Below are 18,667 nucleotides of genomic sequence, written 5' to 3'. Positions count from 1 at the left end.
TCCACCTGCACTCTCGAGGGGGTAAGTCGCGGATACCGCTTTAAAAATCCCAGCCTGGGCAAAACTTTGATGATAAATCCAGCGGCAGATCCCTCCGCCGCCGCCTCCTCCGGGCGGGCGGGAGGCAGCGGGAGGAGGGGGTGCGGCGGCAGCGCCGAGCGGAGTGGCCTTCCGCGGAAGGGAAGAGTCCCGCAGTCAGAGGCGGCCGGCTGGGCGTGCGCTCGCTACCCGCAGCCGGGGCTGGGCCGGAGCCGGGCGAGGGCTGGGGCCGGGGCCGGGCCGGGTTCAGCCGGCGAGGGGCAGCGGCCGGAGCCGGGCAGCCAGGCCGCGCCGGGCAGAGGACGGCGGGCGCGGGGTCTGCGGTCTCCTGAGCCCCGATGTGAGGCGGCGGCGCCCCGGCCCGAGCGCGCACCATGGGGGCCCCGCTCGCCGTGGCGCTGGGCGCCCTCCACTACTTGGCACTTTTCCTGCAACTCGGCGGCGCCACGCGGCCCGCCAGCCACGCGCCCTGGGACAACCACGTCTCCGGCCACGGTGAGTTGGGTCACCGCCCCCGCGGACTTCCCCACCAAACCCCACCCCCGGCTGCGCCGCTCCGACTTGGCGGTCTCCAGGCTCAAACCCGCACTGGCCGTGGGGGGAATCCCGTGGCGCCCCCTGCCGGGGCCGTGGACTCGCCCTGGCACCCTGGCCACCCCTGCGGAGGAGGGGGCACCCCGTGCGCACCCCGGATCCCGCTCTCACGGGAAGCCGCCTCCTCACCACACACACACTCGCGCCAATACACACACCTCCACGACCACAGAGATATTAACAGCCACGGGCACACTCAGAGCCACACTCACTGCTTTCTCGCACTCACAACTCCTACTGTCACACGTCTCCAGACACCTTCTCAGATCCCCCTCTTCACTCATAAGCACTCACCCTTATGCCCACTACACACACACATCAGGCACCATGCTGGTGGGCACACACCCTGCCAGCTGGCACCCAGGCTCACACACTCTGCACAACTCTTGCCTGCCCGCCTGCCTGGGGACACGCTGGCAAATATACACACACTTGTGAACACACTTTGCTCACCCACCCTTCTCTGCCCATCTGGCTTTCCCCTTTGTGGGTGTATCCCCACAGCCACCCTTGTCCCCTCCCTCTCCCCACCTGTCCCTTATACCACTGGGAAATTCCTGGAGGCCAGAAAACCCGGCCTCTTGAGAACTGGTAGCCTGGGGCTGCAGCCGCCGCTCTTGGGTGGGTGGCGTCTCAGGGATGAAGGCTTGGTGAGAGCCCCTCGAACAGCCTGGAATAGTTGGGATTGCTGCTTCCAGTCAGTCGTGGAAGGGGAAGAGGGATGCCAGGTGCTTTTGTTTGCCTCTGGGGTGGGCAGGAAGCCCCTGCCATCCTTCTATAGGGTACCCATCCTCATCCTCGGCCTGGACTAAAAGGTGGAAAATCTCAACTCAGCCGACGTGGGAGCCAGGGAGCAAGCCAGCATTCCCAGTATTGATGGCCTGAGTGTCAGAAGCTCCTTCTAGCCCCAGAGGAGACCAAGTTGGCAGTAGAGTTGGATTGTCGGAGGCTGGCAGCTGTGGGGGCTCCCCCTGCCCCTGTAAGCCAGGCTCCAATATGGGGGCTAGGGCATAGATGAAAATGGAGACCCTTCCTCCAGCCACCCCTTCCCTGCAGGGGCTCCCAGTTTGGCAGGGGTGCGGCAGCACCAGTGCTGGGCACTGAATGCCCAGGGCTAGGGGGAGGTTCGCACAAAGGGCAGAGAACTGGGTGATTTATTCTAATGGGAAACAGCGAGGGCTGTGTGTGTGGGGTGTAGATAATCAAAGAAGGCTTTGCTGGGGCGTCATGCATGAGTGGGATTTCTCCACGGGGTAGGGGGGCTTTCAAAGCCCTTCTCAGGGTCTCTGCTTTTTGGGAACCACAACTCCCTGGATCCTTCTGCCTTACCATGTTTGGTAGTAACCACTCTGTGTATCATTTATGCACCCTTCATATCCCTCATCTAATTTCTTCCGGCCTGGCTGGAGCGGTGGTACATAGGAGAAGGGTTATTTTGATCCTCAATTTATAGGTGGAGAAACCAAGGCTCAGAGAGGTGCAGGGATTTGCCCAAGGTCACACAGTGCGAGAGTGGCTGAGCTGAGACCGGCCCCAGGGTCTGTCGGGCAAAGACAGCGCTTTTTCCAGGACATTCATCTCCCTGTCAGATTCCCTCCCATTAAGGGAGACTGGGAATTCCTCCTTCCACTCCCCTCCTCGCTCCGCTCAGTTCCTTGGCACGGTTGGAACTTACACTACGAGGGTTTTCCAAGAAGGGCTTTCCTGAGTTTGCAGTCCCGAGAGATCCGAGGACTGGGGCTCTGAGGTTTATGGTCATCCCGTCCCTGGAGCACCAGACCCAAGGATTCGGGTGCTACTCTGTCATTCCTGAGGCCCCGAGGAGGCCCCCCAGAGGGAAGCAGGGTTTGCTTTTGTGTGGCAGTCTCCTCCTGCTGGTGCCAGGCGTGCTTAGGGGCACAGCTCTGCCCCGCCAGCTGTAATGTATCCTCTGAACCCTAGAAAGGTCCAGCTAAGGCCCAAAGGAGGGGCTAAAGAGAAAGGACACAGCCCTGACTGCTGGGGAACCTGGCTTCTCTCACCGACGCCCTGCGTGGCTCTGGGCAAGTGAGTCACCCCTCCAGGGCTCCTTCTATCGCTCAAGAACGAGGAGGCTGGGCTGCTCTGCAGGGGCAAGACTGCCTTCCGTCAACGTTGCCAGGTTCAAAGTCACCAAGTAGTGGATGCGGAGGAGTCCCCGCGGCTGCCCCTTTCCCGCCACCATGGGAAGGGTTGGGAGCCACTCACTTAATCACAAAAAGAAACTGTTATTAATGATAGTGAGACGCGGCAAATAAGTGGGTCATGTCTAATAAGCCATTTGTGTTCAGGAGGAGAATACCAATTTGATAAAAGCTGTGTGTGCTGAAAAAGCCCAGAAATTGCTGTTTAGCAGATTGGAGCCTGATCGTTTCATTATTCCTGGGCTCCTCGTGTCCTCAGCTGATTCAGGAAATGTGGCTGGGCTAAGGAGGTGTCTCTATGTCTGGGGTTGGGGGCTGGAATCGGGCTCCTGGGGAGGGCCTCATTGACCCCAGCTGCTTGCTGGTGGCTCAGCTCTCCATTTCGATCTGAGCCCAGCCTGGCCGCCAGGCTAATGCCTTCCACCCACCCGCCCGCCCACCCTGGGCTTGTCACAGGGAGAGCCCGCGGTCAGATGGGTCCACAAGGACATCTGTCTCACGTCCCATCTCCCTGCTGTCTCACTCAGCCCATGCCAAAGAGGTCTCTTTAACGGCCTGAGGACTGAGTGGGGAGTGAAAGGTGCACGACTCTTAGGGAGGCATCAGGATTTGGGGGGCTGGGTGGTGATGGTCAGCATCGCACCTAGTAGGTACTCAATACATGGCAGCTATTGTGATTTTTCCTTATGGGAAAGGGTTAGTTCATTGCCATGAGCACAGCAGGGATGGGAGGAAAGGGAACTGACATTTACGAAACGCCTGCTGGGTACTAGGAGCTACAAACCCCTTAACTCACTAAGGCTGATGTTATTCCTGCAAGGCTGGTGTTGCACCTAAGAGGAAACTGAGGTTCGGAGAGGGCCAGTGACTTGCCCAAGGTCACTGAGTCTGTACAGAGAGCTGGAGAGCTGTGCCTGGAATGAAGGCGTGTTTCGAAGTTCTGGGCCTGCCTCCTCCAGGGCAGCCTGAGGCTGGCTTGGCTGGTCATGTGATGAGACTTATTCCTCTGCACAGCCCCTTCCAAGCGCACTCCCTTCCAGCTCCCCGGAGAACTGGGAAAGCAATGGGTTCCACCAAGAGGAACCAGCTGCTCAGAAAGGTGACAGGATCTTGCTGAGGCCACATGCAAGTTAGAAAAAGGCAGCTGGGCTGGGCTCCTTCTCCAGGACTCTTTCCAGATCTTGTCCAGGCCGGGGGTCCAGAAGGCAGGATCTTCGTGAGGATCTTTGCAGAACCCCTGCCTTGGAATCACCCAGGGAGTTTGTTAAAATGGGTGCCCCCCCCCGACCCATTAGCCAACATGATTGTTGATGGGATCCTGGAATCTGCATTTTAATAAGCTCCCCAGATGATTCTCGTGCGGCCTGGAGTTTGGGAGCCGCTGCCTGAAGTGTTCACCCACATCTGATGAGACATGTAGGGATGGGAAATGCCTGGTGCCGGGGGCTGCTGGATTCATTTGGTTTTGCAAGGGAAGGGGAGGTCCAGGCTGGACCAGGTATGTAGACCCGGAGAGGAGTCTTACACTGCAGCAAACATCCATCCTCCCACCCATGCCCAGCTACACACACACACACACACACACACACACACACACGGCCAGCACCTTCAATTATTAATACACCCCAGTGCAGACAAAGATCCTGGCTTGGCCTGGCGCTTTGTCCATTGAGTGATTCACCGTCCTGAGCTTCTCTCTGTTGCCAGGAGGGAGCAGCGGGGTGCTGGGGGAGGGGTGGGGCCACTGGGCCATTTGGCAAACCTCCTGTGCACTGAGGAATGACTGGCTTTCTTCCGTTCCTTACCGGACTGTTGGTATCTCACCATCAATAAGCTGGTGAGTTTGGTGGCTGGGAGATGGAGAAAATTGAGTGCTGTCTTCCGAAGGTTATGATGTTAAAAATATGTTCGCCGTTGTCTCGGGCGTTGGTGATTGTTCTATCAATTACGCCCGTAAACACTCCTCCTTGAGCTGAGGGTTTCCTGGCCTCCTGTGGGGAATTGGCCCTCACAAGCGGTTTTCCCCAAGTCCTTCACACCAATTGGTTTTGACACCTTGCCTATCAGCGGCTCCTGCAGCCTTTTCTCCAGGCAAGGAGCTGAGGGCCGCCGGCAGGATGGGGATTCAGCTCATCGCCACGGTGACAGCAGGGGTGTCAGGGAAGTCTCCTTGCACACAAGCCAGCAGGGTCAGAGGTGCTGGGAGACTGGTCCGTTCCAACCCACCGGCTGCTGGGGCAGGAGATAGAGTACTTGGCACAAATCACCGAGGCTCAGGCGGAGCCGGCGAGGCCCCTCGGAGCATCCTCCTCAACCTCTTTCACAGAGGAGAAGACTGAGGCCACAGGCAAGGGAGCATTTGCCCCAAATTGCCTGGGAGGTTAGCACTTGGCTTTTGGTATCACCTTATCCAAGTCTGTACAAATAGAGAAATATATGGAAGCAAATGTGTATTGAGTGTCACACCAGGGCCTTAAGTGGCATCGTCTCATTTGATCCTCACAAGAGCCCTCAGAGGAGGGGAGTTTCCCTAGACCAAGTATTTATGAGGAAACTGAAACTCAGGGAAGTTAAGAGGCTGGCCCAGGTTGCACACCCAGCAAGTGTCGGAGCCCGGATTTGAACCCAGGAATGTGGCTCTAGGGCCCATGCTCTCAATGCTCTTGAGTCCCCGAGGGGAGGATGGAGAGGCCCGTGGTCACGAGATCAGCCCCATGGTGGAAGGAGTGTGGTGACCACATTCCAGGCCTGGGGTCTGCAGCAGCGGAAGTGACAACCCCTCGAGCAGAACTGTGCCTCAGTGACCTTCCAACTTCCCTGGGAGGTTGAGAAAATCACATGGGTGGGGAGAGGGGGATGTGGTGTGAACAGTGACCCACGTGAGGGGTAGGTGTCAGAAAGAAGGGGAAGGTGGTGGCAGGAAGCAAGCCCACCTCCTCGTGCTTGGCCATGACCTTGGACCTTAGGGACGGAACCAGCTGTTGATGGGGTTGTGGGAAGAGTCTCTCAGCCCCGAAGGGAGTTTGGGGCCAGCTGGGCACACAGGGGCCCATCCATTCGTTCATTCCCCGCCGGCTTCCGGGCCCCCTTGCCACCCCTGCTGTAATGGGGGGGCTCCAGGACAGGGACGGGGCAGATTCCCTTTTGACCTGGCACCCACACAACGCCCAGCCCAAGGAGCTGGCCGGGAATGAACGAATGGATGGGGAGGAGGACAAGGCAGAGGTCTGAGGTCCGAGTTCTTAAGCTTTTGCTAATTCCAAGTTAATGTAGTTTTAAACATTCACATAATTTTAATTTCATAAGGAACCCATGTTTTTAGTAGAAAAATGACAAAATTGGAGCCCCTCCTCATCCCTACTGACCATGGCAAGGACATCCTAGGGTGGGTAAGGCTGATTTCACCGTGCAGTGGGCAGACCCAGGTCCGGCCCCTTGGGGTGCACGTGAGATGCTGCAGCCCTGAGGGTAATGGGGTTCCAGAGAGTGTCCCCCTCTCCCAGCCCCTGAGGAGACTCTTCCGTCAGAATAAGGGGCAAGGGTCTCACTAGGGAAGAAATCCACCCCTCTACCAGCTAGAGAGCCTGGGATGCCTCTGGCACCCGCTGCTGTGGAGAAGGGAGGTGGGGATGGAGACGCAGAGGGGCCCCCTCCCCTTCCTCAGAGCCGGCAGAGGACTCTCTGGACTCAATTCCACCATCCCCAGGTGAAAGTCTTCTTCAAGACCCCCAGGGCCCTCAGCAAGACTGGGTCCTACCTGAGAGATGATGGTAGGCAAAACCCAGACAAACCTCTTACATTTTAATAGTTATGCATTTATTTTAATGTGGATTAGAAAAAATATAGCCAGCATATCAAAACTGTGATTTCACAGATGTGATTGCTTAGGATGAGACTAACAGGGATATTAAAAAATAGTGGGTTAGTTTATAGAAAACATTACAGACGTAATCGTCCGGGTGGCACCCGGGCACGTCCGAGTGTGGGAATGAGCAGCCTGGGGGCGTGCTGGCCACAGGGAGCCCCTCCACCTCGGACTCCGTACTCCTCATACTGGGAACTGCTGGCCTCACAGGGGCTGCTGCCCCATACTGGAAGCTTGATCATTCATTCGTTCTTTCATTCATTCAACAAATATCGATGGAGTACATGCCATGTGCCAGGCTCTAATTTAGCCACTAGGACATATCAGTGAAGAAGACAGATAAGGTTCTTGCTCAGACAACTAAACCTACATTATATATATGTATAAATTGTGATAAGAGTTAAGAAGCAGGGATGACATTCATCCTGGAGAAGGGCACTCACCTCTGGGGCAGTGAAGGTGTCCAGTAGTGAGCTCCCTGTCACAGAAGGTATGCAAGCTGTACCTGACCGGGTATTAGCTGGGGATGTTATAGAGGGGATTCCTGCCTTATTCCCCAAAGGAGCAAAGACTGGTGAAGTGGGCAGAGAGGCCAGAACACAGAGAGGGCTTAATAAAGATCTGTCACACAGCAGTTTCGTGCTGGTGCAGGGACGAGGGCCCAGGTGGGCAGAGCTCCCGACTCGGAGGATGCCTGGCTTCACAGGGGGACGTGGCAGGGGTGGGGTCCTTCTCTGTCCTCTGTGTTGAGGAGTGGGGCCAGTGGCTCCTTGGTGACTTCACTTCAGCTCCGAGGTAAAGCGCCAGAGTTGGGGCAGGGGAAGGGGACCCTGGTTTTCTACCCACCCTCACCCTGCCTTTGCCTTGCTGGGTGGCTTGGCAGTTCCCCGCCCCTCTCTGGGCCTGTTCTCCCACCTGAACAATGCTGAGTTCGCCTAAGCTCTGAGTCTCTAGAATTCTTCCGTCTGTATCCTCCCAAACCCTCTCGTTTGTCCTCCAGTGACCAGGTGAGGATGGAGGCGATGGTGGCGTGGAAGTCCCTCCTGCGTGTGGTCTTAGCCCTCAGTGCATTTCCCCTGTGCCTATCGCTTCCCTGCCTCCTCTCACTTCATCCTCACCCCCCCTGTGAGGAGGGCGCTCCCATTGTACAGATGAGGACGCTGAGGCTTAGGAGGGTGAGGTGACCTGCCTGAGGACGCACAGATGTTGAACGGCAAAGGCAGGCTGGCGTCCAGCTTGTGGGACTGCAGAGCTGGAGTTCTTAACCTGCTTCTCTGTCCTGCTCTTGGCTGCCAAACCAGGTGTGAGTGGGGGTGGGGGGGCAGGGCAGGTGCTTTGTCTGGAGCTGCGCCCTGGCTTCATGGGATTCTCTCAGGGTCCGTGAGGCCAAAATGCTGGGAAGGCCCGGGTCTGGCTGCAGGAACGCCGGTCTGAGAGTCTCGGCCCCTGGATCCGAGTCCAGCGCTGTCAGTGGGGGTGGTGGGACCTGGGTGTGCGTGTGACCCTGGGTGTGCTGCCTGGGTGATCTCTGAGGGGCTGGTGTTTTTGTCTGAGCGCATGTCTGGACTGAGTATGTTTGGGGTCTGAGGAGCTCTGGCAGGGTGGGAAGGAGCCTGGGTGGTCCTTGAGTGTCCTGGCCTAAGGGCCAGGCTGGCGGTCCCTGCCCATAGCCTTTGCTTCAATACCAGCCTCCCCGCCCCCTCCAAGCTGGGGCCTTCGGGACCTGAGGCATAGAGGCTCTGGGAGCATCTGGAAGGTTAGGGCTGGAGCCTGGAGGGGGCCTTGCTCAGAGCTATCAATTAGGGGCTGGCAGTGCCCATCTGTGGCAATGCTCTGCCTGCCCCCCCCCCCACCCCGGATCTTTCTCTCCCCGGGTTTGTCTCTCTCTGTGAGTCTCTCCCTCTGTCTCTTCCTCTTTTGCTCTCTATCTCTGTCTTTCAATCTCTCTCCATCTTTGTCTCTTTATCTGTCTGCTGGATCCATCTCCCTCCCCTTCTCATCTCCCCCACCTCGGTCCTCCCTTTCTGTCTCTCTGTACACACACACACACACGTGCACACATACACACTCCTCTCTTCAGATGATGACTCAGGATTACACATATGTATCTGTGTTTCATGATGACACTCACACAGAGCAGACACTCAAGAAATGCCAGCTGAATGAATGAAGTGAATAAATGAATGAGTGACCGAATGGTGAGGCTACAAGGGGCACAGGAGCTTGTCTAGACTAGTGGCTCCTCATTTTTTGTTCTCACAATCCTCTTGAGAATCTGATGAAAACTGGATCATTTCCTCAGGAAAATGCCACTCTGTGTTGCCCAGTTTCAGAGGGTTTGTTGAGGCCCCAGAAGCCCACCTCTGGTTCTCGGGGGAAGAGCCTTCATTTCACTGGGGAGGAAACGGAGGCCCAGAGCGGAGCCAGGGCTGCCCCAGGACCAAGTGTGCCCCAGTGTGCGGCAGAGCCAGGCACGGATCTGGAGTCCTTCCCTCCACTGCAGCCCCGGGGACCTGGGGCGGCCTCTGGAACGAAGCTTCAGTGACTTTCCCCAGCAAGTCCTTTGTGAGTGTCTTCAGGGGGTGGGTACTGGGGAGAGATGATGGAGGACAGTAAATCTGAGATGAGAGCCCAGGAACAGAACACGGACAGGTGAGCCATCCGGAGGGAGGTCTCTGGTTCCCAGTGAGAGTGGTCGCTGTGTCCTGGTGCAGTCAGGGAAGACTTCCTGGGGGAGGTGGGCTCCTCCTCGGCCTGTATCCAGGGACCGCCAGGACTGAGAGGAGACGTCAGAGGCCAGTACGGAGCCTCGCCTGACTGCCTGGGTCTGGCAGGGCTTCATTTGGAGAGTCGTGCGTGCGTATCCGGAGAAGCAGGCTGCAGCTAGAGTCACTAAGGACAGGCTGTTCTTGACCCCAGGGCAGGGGCAGCCCTGGAGGGTTTCTAGGTGGGAAAGGCACAGGGGGTGGCTGCTGTTTGGGGGGATATGGCCGTGTCAGTGAAGTGGGGGTCAAACAGGAGCTGGAGGCTGGAGGGGCTAACAGAGGAGGAGGCTGCTTTCCGGAAGGAGCTGAGTTGGCTGGGGCTGGGTGCAGAGTCCAGGGGTGGTGGCAGCGTGGGCTCGGGAGGAGATGGGAACTAGTGTGTGTGCACGTGCGTGCGTGCGTGCGTGTAAGTGCACTGGCTTCCCTTCTAGTGCCGGAACACACCAAGCTCCTTCCTCCTCAGGGCCTTTTCCCGAGCGGTTTCCTCTACCTGGAAGGCTCCCTTCCGACCTCTCCTGCCTTCTGGCTCTCTCCTTCATGCTTCACATACCTGCTCAGAGAGGCCCAGGACCCCCTGTCAGAACCTCGTCACGGTTACCAACAGGCCCCCCAGGCACCCATCAACACACCCATCTTGCGGAGGAGGAAACTGAGGCCTGGAGAGGTGCCATGGGCCTGGCCCCACACTGAGTTCACAGCAAGGGAGCAGAGCCCAGACTTTGTTTTCCCCCAGCCTGGCGTGTGAAAGGTGTCTCTTGGGGTTGGGGTTCTTGACTGAACCCCCTTTCTCAGAACCCTCAGGCCTGGTTCCCAGCTGAGGGCAGGGAAGGCAAGAGCAGACGGCAGGGTGTCTGTTTTGCTTTGTGAGGTTTTAAAAAAATCATTTCTGGCTTCGGAGGCGGCAGCAATTACGGCCAGCTCGCTGGGGAGCTGTTTGCCGCCTGTCACCGGCCCGGGAAAGGGTCCCTAATGGAGGCCCGGCGGCCAGAGCGCGTGGTAGTGGAAATAGCGCTCAAAACAAAGCCGCGCTAATGGTCTCCTGGCAGGCAGAGGAGAGGGAGGGGGAGGGCTGCTGGCTGACAGCTGATGGGGAGGCCTCTGGGCCGGGCCCCGAGACTCACCAGCTGTCTCCTTATGCCCCCCAGAGACCTTGGCAGTGGTCCTTGAACTCCAGCCAGGCACTGGGTGCCCCAGCCCCATCCTGGCTCTGCTGCTTTCTGTTAAATCCCCTCCCAGGCAGAGGGAGCAGTAAGTGCAAAGGCCCTGCGGTGGGGCAGAATCCTTTCAGCTAGGGATTCTCCGGTTCTAGAATAGTCCTTATGTTTGAAAAGGCCAGGCTAAGCTAGTCCTCTAGGTGGGGAAAAGGGCAGTGGGAGCCTTGGGGAGGGAGGAGGTGGAGCACGACCACCCTGAGAGAGGCAGCGTGAATAGCAGCCTGATCCTCTCCATCATATGATGCTCCGTGGAGCCCATTATGTGCCAGACATTTACAGGTATGTATGATCCCCTGGAGGCCCCACAATACCCATTTTACAGGGGAGGAAACTGAGGCTCAGAGATGTGCAGTGGGTGTTCAAATCCAGGTCAGCCTGATTCCGGAGCCCACCTGTTTACTGCTGCAACCCTGGATTTCCCAAACACAGTTGGGCAGGAGTGGGAGGGGACACTAGGTCCCAAGTGGGGCTGGGTGTGACCCAGGCCAGGTCCTGGGGGGGCGCGGCAGCATGGCCACTCTGCCCTCTGCCCCCGCCTGCTGGGCACCCCGGAAGCTCTGTCTGGAGCATCCTTGGGGTCTGCCTCAATCTCTCCCCTCCTGTTCGTCTCTGCACCCGGCTTTCGGGTGCCCTCGTCTCGGCCTCCCCTCTTCTGCTCTTCTCTTCATGGGCCAGGCCCTCCCGGCTGTGCCCTCGGTGCCTCCCCACACTCCTCGCTCCTCTTTCTCCGTCTCGGTGGATCTGGGGCTGCTCCTTTCTGGGGATCTGGGCAGCCGCTCATCCCTGTGACTCAGCAGCCTCCCTTTGCTTCCTCCGTTCGCCCCCTCTGGCCCCCGCAGGCAGCAGGGATGGGTACACGCCTGGGCTTTGGGGTCAGACACTCTCGGGCTCGAGTCCCGGCTCCCACGCCACCGCTCTGAGCCTCACCAGCCATCACGTCAGGATGCCTTCTCCTGTCCCTGCTCCCCGACCCCGCTCCCTGCCCCGTCCCGGGCTCCCTGCACCTTCCCACCCTTACCTCTCTCCCTCCCAGAGCCTTTCACTCCCTGTGGCCCAGGCGTGTGGGAAGAGGAGGCGGGAGTTCCGCTGGGGAAACCTGCTCAAGTCCCACTGTCCTGCAGGTGCCAGCATATTTTCCCCGCTCCTTAAATCTCCCTAGATGGTAATTCCCCTGCTGTCTCCCTCAATAGGTGCCGGTGGCCTTGGGAGGCGCCCCGCCCCCGGCCGCCGGCGCGGCACTGCCCACAGCCGGCCCTGCTGTATCGGGCTGCTGGCAGGGGCCCTGGGCCAGTCCCCCCCCCCGTGCCTCAGTTTCCTCACCTTTAAGAGGAGGAGAACGATAGTGGCTGCTCCCCAGGTTGTTTTGGGTATTCGGTGAGATATTTTATTTTATTAAAGAAACAGCTCTATAAAAAGGAATGAGAGCTGATATATGCTACAGTGTGGATGAACCTCGAAAACATTATGCTGAGTGAAAAAAGCCAGTCCCGAAAGGCCACATTATTTTATTCCACTTATGTGAAATAGGCAAATCCATAGGGACAGAAGGCAGAATGGTGGTTGCCAGGGGCTGGGGGAGTGGAGTGTGACGGCTTACTGGGTACAGGGTTTCCTTTGGGGTGATGGAAATGCTTGGGGACTCGATAAAGGGGGTGGTTGCACAGCATTGTGAATGCACTAAATGCCACTGACTTGTTCACTTTAAAATGGTTGATTTTATGTTATGTGAATTTCACTTCAATTAAAACTAACTAAATGAATAAATAAAAAGGAGACGCCTCCATGGCACATATTCATGCCAGGCAGTCCACTTTATAAATATCAATGCCTTTAGTCCTCACAACAACCCTATGAGGGGGGGTTGTGTGTTTTATCCCCATTTTATAGCTGAGAAAACTGAGGCACAGAGTCAGCAGGCACTTAGCACGGAGTAAGTGCTCAAAAACATTAGCTATTCTAATTTTTACTGGGTGGGGCAGCCCTCTTCCCCAGTCAGCTGGGGCTGGGCAGGGACCTCCCCCCGCCCCGGCCCAGGTGAATGTGTGTGTGTAAAACTCAGCAGCAGGTGGGGGCACCAGGTAAGAGCAGGTGTTGGGGCTCTACTGTGTCCCACACCCAGAAACAGGCTCTCCGCCTGCATTAGTTCATTTCATCCTCACAGTAAGCCTTTCAGCCACTACACATGTGGGCACGGAAGCTCAGAGAAGTGACGCAGCTTCCACAAAGCCACACAGCAAGCCAAGGCAGAGCTGCAACTTGCAGCATACTGGCCTGCAAGTCCTGGGCTCCCCCCTCCCCCAGTCCCTCTCCTTCCTCCCGGTCCCCTTCCCCCTTTAGGTGACACATTCCCACTCCCTGCGCAGAGCACCTCTGAGGAAGGAGCCTGAGGCTGCAGACTAACGAGGCCTCGGATGGGTCCGACAGGAGGCCCCTGACTAGGGGTTCGCCCCGTGCCGGAGAGTAAACAGCTCCCCACCAGGGCCAGCGTTTCTTTGATGTCTCCTAGTTCATTCAAAATTCATGAATTCTGTATCCTATGCCATAATATATTCATGTTTATTTTAATACAAAAATAATGTTCTTTCCTCATTTGGGGGAGGAATATCGATGCCTCAGGAAGGTCCTCCCCCAGTTTGAACAGCACAGACCATCTCCATTCATCTCTGTATTCATTCATTCATTCTATGGGCGCACTCGGGCCTCCTGGGTCCAGGAAGGGGTGTCGGTCCTCACCAGGTGCAGGCACAGGGAACCTCACGGTAGGCAGACAGGAGGCGGCCCAGCAGCAAGACCACAAGAGTCAGTGGGATTCTGCCAGGCGGGCGGCAGGGAGGGCGTCCAGGTAGATGGGCCAGCGCAGGCGAAGTCTTGGCGGTGGGACCAGAGACGAATGGTGGGATTGCGCCAGTGGCTGAGGAAGCCAGAGCCCCACCGTGATGGTGGTGGGGGAGGCTGCCCCTGGTGTCCACACTCGGTGGGGCCAACATCCCAAGCCCCTTTTGATCAAGAAGAAAGTCTCTGCTTGGTGCTGCTCTGAATGTAACGCCTAACTCCCACCCATCTCCCTCGTTAATGAGAGCAAATGGAGACCGAGGCTCGTAGCCTTCAGCAAGCAAACTTCCCTGGTTAGAATTTATGAAGGCTGCTTGGTTTTCATACTGTTTATTTTTACAGTTACCCTCTATTTATGGCAAGTGATGCTGATTTTCTGTTTATGGCAGTAATAAAATCTCCTTTTAAGCTGAATTTATTTAAGTAAAAAGGGAAAGATGCTTTGAAAATAAATATTAAGTAAGTAAGAGTGCAGGTGGTAGAGGGATCCTGCAGAAAAGATAAAGGTGGTCCCCCGAGAGGGTGGACTTGGGGAACTCTCTCTCTGGTAGTCCCTGTCCTGTTCACTCAGCATTCAAGTCCAAGTGTGCCTCCTCCTCCTAGAAGCCTTCCCTGACTCTCCGGGCAGACGTGCACCTGCCTTTTCCTCTCCCAGCACTTGCACCTCCATCCAGAGCTTCTGCATCCTGCTGTGCCCTGCACAACTCTGGGGAGCATTACGGTTCGCAGCTATGTGAATGGTGCACACCCTGAACAACTGTACATGGCAATCCAGGCTCAGTCCCAGCCATTGTCCATACAACAGTCACTGGTCTGTGTGTCTGGCCCTCCTGTGGACTGTGGCCAGGCCCTTGAGGGCCAGGGCCTGGTCTGACCATCTTGGAAAGCCCAGCACGGGGCCTGGCCCCGGGGTAGGGGTCCGTGAAGGTTGATCTTTGGTTCCTTCTGGCGGGGAGGATTTGAGCTCCTATTCCATGCCCAGGCCGCCATCTTCCCACTGAGACACACTGCCGTTCCTTAAGCTGTTGTACAAAGTGCCTTCCTCTCCACTTCTTGAGAAGAGGAAAGCTTGTCCACTCCAAGATGAAACAGCCCTCATCGACTCACATCTCGATCCCTCTTGCTGCAGGCAGCCTGCCAGAGGCTGGGGCTGCCCAGGAGCAAATAGAGAGATCCCTCGGCTGCCTCCCCTGGGCCCACCCCGGGGCAGACACTCTGCACCCAGCCCTGGAGGAGAGGGCTCCCTCCACGCAGCCAGCCTTCTCTGTCTCGGGGGCCTTTCCCTCCCGTTTCTCCCGTTTTCCTCTACGGACGGTTTCTTTATCCTGATTTCAGGAGCGCGGCGAGATCCACAGGCGAGCTGGGGCTTCATGAAACACCCCTCTGCAGCCTTGCCCCCTTCTGCCCCCCTGACCCTGTGCCACATACCCTCGCAGTCCCAGCACCCAGCTGAGCTGGGCACAGGGCAGCCTTTCTGGAAATGGCCCCCAGAGCGTCACACTTTTTAGAGTCGAAAGGGGAGAAGGGGCTTAGAGAAGACTCAGGTTTTGGTTGGGAAATAATGCAGTCAGCCTTGGGACTGAAATCTGACTTTGTCTCTTGATGCTGTGTGGCCTCAAGCACTGAGACTCCCTCTCTGAGCCTTGGTACCTCCCTCTGTGAAATGGGCTGATAATAAATAGTACCACCTCATCAAGTCTTTGGGAGGATGAAGTTGGGGTCCTGTATACAGTGCCTGGCACATAGGAGGGGTTTCCTTTCTTTAACACCAGGACAGGGGACTGGCCCCAGTGGCCCCCAGGTTCTCTGGAGCCTTGGTTTCCGTGCCTGTGATACAAGAACAATGATCCCTGCCCTGCAGTGTTGCTATGAGGATTATGTGGCATCAGGCACATCAACTTTCTGGCTAGTGTGGTCCTTCCATCAGAAAGATGATCCCGCAGGGCTGATAGGGCTGCGCCGAGGCCTCAAGGGTGGGAGAGCTGCCAGTGAAGCCACCCCTTCCTGGCACTGTCGGCCTTTATTTATTTATTGCCGTCTCATTCTTGGTTGCCTTCACATGACAACTTTATGGGTCCTCTCGGGGACCCTCCAGCTGGCCTGTCAGCGTGGCTGGGAGCCCCCTCGGCTGGGCCCACATGGGCCAGGCTGGGCTTGGGGGCTGGTGGTGAGGAGGGCCAGAAGGAGGGGCGGGAGGGGCTGGCCGGCTGGGGCCTGACTCAGGGCCTGCCGGTTGCCTGTGGCATGCTGTCCCTATGTCTGTGCCCATCCCCGCTCTTGTGGACTCAGTCCTCCCCCAGCTGCAGTCTGGCACCTAGTCGGTGCCCAATGAATGTGTGAGTGCAGGAATGAAGGAATGATGTCAATCTCTCTTGTTTTTGTCTTACAGTTTTTGACTTAAGTCCTCTGGGTTTTTGTCTGAACTTCCTTTCTCACTCCATTCATTCATTCATTCATTCATTCATTCATTCAGCACATGCCTAACAGCACCCCCTGTGTGCCTGCTCCACGCTGGGCAATGCAGGGGCCCTGCCCTGGGGGGTCCTCAGGCTGGGGGGAGACACAGACCCCTCAGTATCTGTCATCTGACACACTCCAGTGGGGCAGTGAGAGGGGCACTCGGAGACCATCAAGGGCGCCAAGGATGGCCTCCACCCTGGCCCCGGAGGGAGTGTGTCTCCAGGCAGAGGGCCAGCCGTGAGCTGAGATTCCAGGAACCATGTGCAGGCTGTGCCCAAGGGGGACACATGTAAGTGGCCGTGGGGGTGCAGGAGGGGCCGCAGTTGGGGTCCGGCAGAGCCAGAGCCGCAGGCGGATGCCCAACCCGGAGCCTGACTGATCCTGAGAGCTGGCAGCTTCCCAGTGGGGCGCCCCCAGGGAGAGCGCTCCCTGGAGTGCCCAGGCGGCCCGAGCAGGGAGGAGGGGGTCCTTTCTCTGCCTCCGCCAGAGCTGCTGTGTGTCTTGTCTACACAGCAAAGCGTTCAACCGACACCCACTACGTGCCTGGTGTCCTTCTAGCTGCCAGGATGCAGCAGTAACAAAACAGACTCCAACCTCCTGCTTTTGAGAGGCTTCCGCAAAGTGGAAGATGGGCATAAGTGAGATAAATAAGTGAGAATGTATATGTTAGTGATCAGTGGTGGGGAAAAACGTGAAGCAGAGACAAGGGGGACTGGGGGGCAGGGAAGACTCAGGCGGTGACCTGTGAGCAAGGACTTGAAAGAAGCAAGGAGCCTGTGGACGTAGGGGTGAGGCGCAGTCCAGGCACGAGGCCAGGGGAGTTTTTGTTGCATGGAAACCACTGTGGCAGGTCTGGGACGCCATGGGGGGCATTTTTTTTTAATTGTGGTAAAATATACCTAACGTAAAATTTACCATTTTAACCTTTTTTTTTTTTTTGGTGAGGAGGACTAGCCCTGAGCTAACATCCGATGCCAATCCTCCCCTTTTTTCTTGAGGAAGATTGGCCCTGGGCTGACATCCGTGCCCATCTTCCTCTGCTTTATATGGGACGCCACCACAGCATAGCCTACCAAGCAGTGCGTCAGTGTGCACCCGGGATCCGAACCTTCGAACCCCGGGCCGCCGCAGCGGAGCGTGCACACTTAACCGCTTGCACCACCGGGCCGGCCCCCACTTTAACCATTTTTAAGTGTACAGTTCAGCAGCATCAAATACATTCAGGTTGTTGTGCAACCATCACTGCTATCTATTTCCAGAAATTTTTCATCATCCCAAAATGAAACTCTGTTCTCATTAAACACTAACCTCCCCCCATACTCCCCTCCCCCTGCCCCTGCCCCCCACCATTCTGCCTTCTGTCTCTCTGAACTGGACTACTCCAGGGACCTCATATGAGTGGAATCACACAGTATTTGTCCTTTTATGACTGGCTTATTCCACTCAGCATACCGTCCTCAAGGTTCATCCACGTTGTAGCATGTGTCAGAATGTCCTTCCTTTTTAAGGCTGAGTAATATCCCATTGTATGGAGAGACCACATTCTGTTTCTCCATTCATCAGTGGAGGATTTTGAGCAGACAGTGACTCAGGATGTCCTGGCAAGAGATGGTGCCTGGGCTGAGGGGTGACCAAGGGCTCTGCCCCCTTTCCCTCTGTCGAGCTGAAGCTCTGCCTTGGGTCCCCTGACTACGAGCTGCCCCTGCCACCTGTCCCCAAGGGGAGCCCTGCTCTTGTTCCGGCAGAGACTGATGGGTGGGCTGGGGTCCAGTCCCTGCAAGCTTCCTGGAGGAGGCAGCCTCAAACCAGAGATTTGAAGACTGGATGGGCAAGGAAGACTGTGCAGAGGGAGAAAGGAGATTTGGGGCTGGACCAGAGGGGAATCTGAGCTCAGAGATGGAGGGAGCTGGGGGCTGGGCTGGGGCTGCCTTTGGGGACAAGCCCCTGTGGCCTGTGTGAGTCCCACTGGCTGCCAGGTGGAGGGAGGGGTGGTGTCGGGAGCAAATGAGGAAGGAGAAGAGTACAGGACTGATGGATGAGAGGTCTCGGGGCCCAGGCGTGCATGAAATACAGATGTTGCATCCACTGCCTGGTCTGAGGAGGCTCCAACGAGGCCTCTTTAAAAACCTTTCTGGAGACGATAGAATTTTCGAGCTGGAAGGTGAGGGAAAGGAGTGCTCTTGGTTGAGCACCTACTAAGTGCCGGGCATGAGGCATATGTTGCCGTGTGTTATCCTTCCCTCCATCCTCTCATTCTCCCTTCTTTTCAGATAAAGAAACTGAGGTTCAGAGAGGCAAAGGGGCTTGTCCAGGTCACACAGCTAGGGAGTGGAGGAAACAGGATTCGAACCCAGGCCTGAGGCAAAGCCCTAGATGTTTGTGCTGAACAGGGCCTGGAAGGTTAGGAAGGAGGTCAGGCCCTCGTCTTGAAGGGCCGGCAAGATCTTCCAGGTCATCCTCGGCCTTAACCAGAAGCCAAACCCCGTGACTCGGCCAGGGCCACAGAGCTGATTCCTGCAGGCGACGCCCAATAACCGGGCCTGGGGTTAATTAATACATCACGCCCCCAATTAAAAGCAGAAAGGAAGGAGCTGTTGCATTCAGTCAAGCCCGTTTCTCCTTCTCTTGCAGAATCCTGATTTGTGGACGGCGGTTTTCATTGTCTTCCCAGCAAGCCCAGCCCTTCTCGGGCCCTGGGGCTGGAGGACACAGTTGCATCCTTCTCAAAAATCTATA

At 56.9% G+C, this 18,667-nt stretch overlaps 1 protein-coding gene across 1 annotated transcript in view; it reads left to right on the top strand.

Annotated features, from left to right (window-relative positions):
- Positions 1-388: 388 nt before the first annotated feature.
- Positions 389-18,667, top strand: part of VSTM2L (V-set and transmembrane domain containing 2 like) — a 36,645-nt gene continuing 18,366 nt past the window's right edge. The window contains exon 1 of the mRNA XM_058562126.1: positions 389-534. Coding sequence (XP_058418109.1) covers positions 414-534 — 121 coding nt within the window. The 5' untranslated portion in view covers positions 389-413. The remainder of the gene's footprint in view (positions 535-18,667) is intronic.

The sequence above is a fragment of the Diceros bicornis genome, chromosome 19 (assembly GCF_020826845.1).
Source record: "Diceros bicornis minor isolate mBicDic1 chromosome 19, mDicBic1.mat.cur, whole genome shotgun sequence".
Classification (NCBI taxonomy): Eukaryota; Metazoa; Chordata; class Mammalia; order Perissodactyla; family Rhinocerotidae; genus Diceros; species Diceros bicornis.
This window is presented reverse-complemented; position numbering and strand designations above follow the sequence as displayed.